The 7,024-nt window shown below is 41.5% G+C and overlaps 1 protein-coding gene across 1 annotated transcript in view; it reads right to left on the bottom strand.

The window, feature by feature from the left end:
- Positions 1-1,927: 1,927 nt before the first annotated feature.
- The window catches only part of LOC139280730 (dedicator of cytokinesis protein 4-like), a 511,619-nt gene continuing 506,522 nt past the window's right edge, over positions 1,928-7,024 (bottom strand). The window contains exons 51-52 of the mRNA XM_070900388.1: positions 6,826-6,905; positions 1,928-2,743 (exon numbers count right to left, since the gene is read on the bottom strand). Of these exons, the coding sequence (XP_070756489.1) occupies positions 2,315-2,743; positions 6,826-6,905 (509 nt within the window). The 3' untranslated portion in view covers positions 1,928-2,314. The remainder of the gene's footprint in view (positions 2,744-6,825; positions 6,906-7,024) is intronic.

Below are 7,024 nucleotides of genomic sequence, written 5' to 3'. Positions count from 1 at the left end.
AGAAAACCGGCCATTTTTCCCCCCCCCCAAACAGCAGCCCACCTCCCCTTTAACTTTTTCCCTGTTCACAGCCAGCCGCCCAGTACGCATCCCCTGAAGCTGTCGCTGTCATTGGCCGCCGCAGTTTCAGGGAGCGATACCCAATTTAGCATCTGGGGCTCTAATGGGGCACTGCGCACGGTGTTGACATTGGCATCACTGGTACAGAGGAGCAGAGTGCTACATGTTACTACCGCCGCTAAACTCCTGCCAAATTTAGCGGGAGTCGTTAGCGGTGCCGAACCCGGTCACAAAATCGTTTGTGCCCCGTTAGTGCTCCCATTAGCGCAAATGATCTGAATTTCTCCCCTCTTATGTTTAGGGGTGTGCCCATACTGCCCAATATATAATTATCTGCTAGCATAGCCCAGGAATGCAACAATAGTGCCTTTTGTTATCTTAATAGTCAATCATGTCTTTCGCATGTGACCCCACATGCCTCTCCCATCTATTCGAAGGCAGACTGACAAAACACCTAGTGAAATGAGGCCTGGTACAAATCATTAATCAGCTTTATTTACCAACAAGTAAATGTATAGAGCGATAGTTATAATCGGTCTCATTGAATTCAATTAGTACAACCTACCTTTGCTTAATAATACAAAAATAATGAACACGCTATGCTTTCCCACATCAATGGGTTGCCTCGCTTGAATGAAACACAATAGCCTTTCATTATTCTCCTGCATTAGAATCATAGAAATTTACAGCATGGAAGGAGGCCATTTCGACCCATCGTGTCTGCACCGGCCGACGAAGAGCTATCCAGCCGAATCCCACTTTCCAGCTCTTGGTCCATAGGTTATGACACTTCATGTGTACATCCAAGTACTTTTTAAATGTGGTGAAGTTTTCTGCCTCGGCCACCCTTTCAGGCAGTGAGTTCCAGACTCCCACCACTCTCTGGGTAAAAATATTTGCCCTCAAATCCCCTCTCAACCTCCTACCAATTACTTTAAATCGATATCCCTTGGTTGTTGACCACTCTGCTAAGGGAAATAGGTCCTTCCTATCCACTCTATCTAGGCCCTTCATAATTCTATACACCTCAATATGGTCTCCTCTCAGCCTCCTCTGTTCCAAAGAAAACAAACCCATCCTATCCAATCTTTCCTCATAGCTAAAATTCTCCAGTCCAGACAACATCCTCGTAAATCTCCTCTGTATTCTCTCTAGTGCAGTCACATCTTTCCTACAATGTGGTGACCAGAACTGCACGCAGTACTCTAGCTGTGGCCGAGCTAGTGTTTTATACAGTTCAAGCATAACCTCCCTGCATTCTTATTCTAAGCCTGACCAAAGCTTGCCCTTGCAGCTTTCGGTTTTAAAACCTTACCTGTGCCTGCACCTGCAGTTTTATGACCATATTCCCAGTCAGAGAAGACCTGCCAGACAACCTCTGCTCAGAGCCCATAGACTTTCCATTACAATGGGTGTGAGGTGTTATTCGATTATGGAGACGAGCTAATGAATTGCTTATTGATAATGTGTCTTTGGGGTAAATTGGTATTTTAACCACTTTTTGTCTCTGTTTTTTCCCCCCCTAACATGTGCGAATATACTTTGTTTTAAAATGCAACCCTTAAATAAAACTTTTTTCCTTCCAAATCTTCTCTGTGGAAAAATGATCTCCGGGATCTCAAAATATTAGGTTTTTTTTTGCTCTTCTATCCTAATTTTTCTCATATTTTTCTGGAAAATGCAATGCAAATATTAAAGCATTATGTGCTGAAAAATAAAATGAGAGAGAGAGAGAGAGATAGATAGAGTTAGATAGAAAAAAAGAAATATCTCCTTCCTAATTATTTCTGGGAGGAGAGCTAGCTCTCATTCAAAAAACATCATTACGGAAGGATGAACTATGTGTATCCAATCCTATATGTGCAAACATCAAAATGGTAACCGAAGTCGAACGGAGGCTCTGCTTTTGTATCAACTAATGTGCTTGTTCATAAATCCGTGGCTAGTGGAGATTCCAAATAAAAAGCAGTTGTGTCAATAGCACTAATGCAAATTGGGGAAAATTTAACTCCTCGTCATTACTGGATAGCCATTCTGGTTACGTGCAAGTTTAACTTTTTTCTCCCTCCTGACCTATTGCATAATACAGTGTTCCATTATATAGTTGTAGAATCACTGTAATTAATGGGTACATACATGTGGTCAAAATGTTTTAAGTTTAAGGTGCCCACCTGGATTCTTTTGGTCAAATTAGCATTTAGGTTGAACAGAACACACACCTCTACAAGTGTTGCGATGGTTTTCTTCAGCTTCTCTATAGTTGGGATACTTTTCGAGGCTGAGATCTAGGTCTGACAAGGATTTCATCCATTCTGTTTTCACCTTCTGACCTATGTACACGCAATACATGGGGCTTAGGAGGGAGAGCTGGTGGCTCAGCACTGGCAGGAACAGACAGGCTATGAGGTAGAGGAGCTCGACGTCTTGATGTTCCAGTGCCATGTTCAGCTATGTTGTAGCGTGGTGGCATACAAGCAAAGGTTCCATTCTCCCTTTTAATTAATTCTTCAGAGCCAATCAAGGTACATGTAATTGTTCCGTCGGTCAGGGTTGTCTCAGTCACACTTCCCCTGCTCAGGGAGGAGATACCACTGCTACTACTTCCAGACAGCACGGGCGAGTTGTAAACTGGCCCCAAGGATTGATAATCAGTGGGGGAAGGTGTCAACGATTGAACAGAACCCTGTTGGAGAAGAGGAGAAAATACAATAATAAATTACAATATCACAAGGCAGATAGATTTCAGAGAATACAAACTACTATGCACTAAAACTAAATGAATTCTCGAAATCTAAAATAATGTAGAAAAACTAAAAATTACACAGCAGATATAAAAAGCAAAGACAGGTTGAAATTTTGGGTATGAACCCTATGTCAGAATATTCAAAACTGTTAACCTATATTCTCTTTACTGATGCTGATGTACTTGCTCTGTATTTCCAACATTTGCTTTCTTATAATTATTTGCTTTCATCGATGTTGCTTTTGTATTATTTTTAAGCTAAAAAATGTACCGCTAGAAATGTGAAGAGCAATCTCATGCCATTTTTCCACTCCGCTAACCAGATGTCGATCATGATTTGAGACGGACGATCACACATTACTCACCTCAATAGGGACTATAAGGCCCCTCACTTACTCGGATATACATTTTTGGATAAACATAGAAACAATGAACAGCTGACATCAGAAACACCAGACACCCAAACACCATGGCCTCATTTATGCTGCATGATTACAGCGGCACTGGGACCCAAGCTGCCACTTTGCTTCCTGAAATGTATTTTTCCTAAAATATTTTTCTATTTAAAAGACAATAAATAAATAAACTCTTGTCCTAAAAAAGCATCGAATTTAATAATTTTATATATATATTTATATATATGACAGAGAGAGAGAGAGAGAGAGAGAGAGAGAGGGGATCTCAAAGAAACATATAAAATTCTGACGGGACTGGACAGGTTAGATGCAGGAAGAATGTTCCCGATGTTGGGGAAGTCCAGAACCAGGGGACACAGTCTAAGGATAAGGGGTAAGCCATTTAGGAGTGAGATCAGGAGAAACTTCTTCAATCAGAGAGTTGTTAACTTGTGGAATTCTCTACCGCAGAGAGTTGTTGATGCCAGTTCATTGGATATATTCAAGAGGGAGTTAGATATGGCCCTTACGGCTAAAGGGATGAAGGGATATGGAGAGAAAGCAGGAAAGGGGTACTGAGGTGAATGATCAGCCATGATCTTATTGAATGGTGGTGCAGCTCGAAGGGCCGAATGACCTACTCCTGCACCTATTTTCTATATTTCTATGAGAGAGAGAGAGCGTTAATACTCTGGCTATTGCCAACCTTGACAATACAGATAGCTGCATGTGCATAGCACATGAACCACTGACTAAACATTTCCTCTTTCTGCACAAAAACAAGATTTGACTGATTTAGATAGTACAATAGTAGGAATATTTTACACCCTCTTTTACGACCATATCAATCTGCTTTTCTGTCTCTTATTTTTCAGTTTTGAAGAACACTGAAGATATCAACTATTTTCTCCACAGATATTAACTATTTTCTCCACAGTTATTAATTGACCTGATATGCATTTCCAGCTCTTCTGGTTTCTGTTTCAGAAACAGAAAATTGCTGGAAACACTCAGCAGGCCAGGCAGCATCTGTGGCGAGGAAGCAGAGTTAATGTTTCGGGTCGATGGCCCTTCCAGCATTTTGTTTTTATAATAATTAACATTTTGGGGGCAAACCCTTTGTCAAAACTGAACAGTCTTGGCAAAGGGATGGACCCTAAATGTTAATTCCTGTGTTCTCTCCACAGATGCTGCCTGACTTGCTGACTGTTTGTGTTTCAGATTTCAAGGAACGGCAGTTCTTTTGCTTTTATAAGAGTGCCAAATATTTTCATAGAGGCAGTTAATGGGTTACTATCACACATAAGTAATTTTAAAAAAAGAGATGAAGTGTTGTATACAATGCAAAGATCAGCTAACAGGCATGAAAGCCATAATAGTGGTGGAAAGACGAGATGTTTCAATGTGACCAAAAGATACACTAGCACATCACCAGTTAGAAATCAATAGCTGCCTTAAATGGAAGAGCCATTTACAGTGTAGTACTCTGCCCTCTACCATCTTGTTTTACCATTACACGTCAGAACAACCATATTACTCAAAAATGATTTGAAACCAAAACCTACTGAAGGAATCAGATAAGGTGGATGTTAGGTATTTTGTATAAAGTCAAGAGACATGATACTGACTCAGACGATGAATTCAAATTTGGATGGACAGTTAAACAGACGTTAGCAAGATACAGACTACAGGGAATGTATCATACATTCGCATGAATAAAGCCGCAGGTTGGGGGATAAAAGGAGCTAGCCTCTGCAGGTTGCAGCACGAGCTGTCCCAAGAGGGCGACGGATCTGAGGTAGGCGACTGGTTTGACGTCATCAAAATCCAGGTCGCCGATTGGACCATGGGCAGGACCACCGGCGGAGCCCAGGTACAGCAGAGGGATGGGGTGGAGGAGCGGCGAGAGATCGTGGCGGAGGTGCAGTGAATGATCGTGGCGGAGGAGCGTTGAGAGATCAGGACCCAGGAGCGTCGTGGTCAGGACCTAGAACAGGCGAGGGCCCAGGGGCAGCACTTTGCCAGCCCACACTGCGATCTATGGACAGTAGGAGTATGTGCGCGCACTAGGTCCGTGCAGCAGAGCTTGGTCTCCAGTCGTCTTGGTTAACCCTTGCCACTCGACCAAGACCTTGCTCTGTCAAGCCCGTGTGGTGGCTGGTGTGCAACGGCTACCCTACGTTAAAAGAATCCATGCATAGGCATCTTCCATCCTTCAATATGTAGTTCGGGACCTGGAATGTCAGGTCCCTCACTGAACACCTGTGAACTCATCCCTTTTTGGTGTGGAAGCGGGTCATCCTCGACGCAAGGGGCTGCCTAATACTACTATTACAAGGAATGAAGGTCTAATCATTACGATCCTGAAGGAAGTTTAAGACAACAGTTTGAGTTCACTGACTTCTTATTCCTGCAGTTCTATTCTGCTTTTATACTTTATTTTGGTTTTAGTGTCATTTCCTTGGTATCCCATGGTGACAAGCTGCTGCACATGCAAGATCCATGAATTCTCAGCAGGCCTGCTGTCAAAAGTGTAATGGTGCTTTTACACTCTACTTTTTGGAATGAGTGCAGCATGCTCTTGAACACTTGTTTGGTATCAAACAGCATTATTAAATAGGCAAATATACATCAGTGTGCTAAGAACCAGTCTTCTACTAGCAACAATGTACATCAGCTGCATTAAAAAAGCAGGCAGTGTGAAGTCTACCAAAAAAGTTCAGTTTAGAAATTTCAGACATCTAGTCCAATGAGCAATGCTTTATGCCTTCACTGGAGCACACCTGCATGGAGTTCCATTTTCCCCAACTTTACAGTAATGTGGGGGGCAATGTAAATGATACTCCCCACTCATACTACTAATAAATAGAGTCAGTACGGCATGTTTGATGCAGTATAAAAGGGGCATTACATTTAATTACAAATATAAAAACATGAATATTCATATGCAGACACATGTTATTTTCTCTGGTCTCTCTTGGAAATTCTTCCTTATATTAAAAGCTTGCAACATACTGACATGATGTATGTGTAGGTTAAAATTTCAGTTATCGGTAATTTGTATATCAGATATTAGATTAAAGGTGTTCAAACAATAATCAATATGTTGGATACAGACCCTGAGCCCTGGCAACCCATAGGAACATAAGAACACAAGAACATAATAGAAGCAGGAGTAGGCCATTTGGCCCCTTGAGCCTGCTCTGCCATTCAATAAGATCATGGCTGATCTGATCTTGGCCTCAAATCCACTTCCCTGCCTGCTCCCCATAACCCTTGATTGCCTTAGCATTCAAAATCCAGCCCACAAAGCACAGGCAAATCGGTCCTGTGTGTGTTTGTATTTCTCAGTCATTGGTTTATCCTGTTTGAATTGTCTAAGCATGGACATTAGGGAAGGATTGTTCTTAGTATTGTTGTCTTAATGGTGAATAAATCCTACAGCAAAACAAGATGATCCATTTGTATCAATATCCTGAGATATAGTGAAAACTGTTGGGAACATAGATTTAAACTTTATATTTGGCCCACAAGGATTCATGGTACAGATCTATGCAGCCCACAAAGCTAAAATTACTTGAACACTGCTGCATTAGATTGCATTTATTTTGTGATTAACATCCATACCTTATGAGGAGATCTGGGAAGTGCAGGTGGAGTATCAAACGCTTGTGGAGAAAAGGACCTGTATGTCTTTGCAGGTGAACCTGTACCATTAAATAAAAAAGTAAAAATGCTGATATGTCACAGAGCTGAAATGATTCCGAGAAAATAAAGTACTATTTATGACAATAAAATGGAATTAGAGTAATTCACAGTTCAAAAC

Source organism: Pristiophorus japonicus, chromosome 15 (assembly GCF_044704955.1).
Source record: "Pristiophorus japonicus isolate sPriJap1 chromosome 15, sPriJap1.hap1, whole genome shotgun sequence".
NCBI lineage: Eukaryota > Metazoa > Chordata > Chondrichthyes > Pristiophoridae > Pristiophorus > Pristiophorus japonicus.
This window is presented reverse-complemented; position numbering and strand designations above follow the sequence as displayed.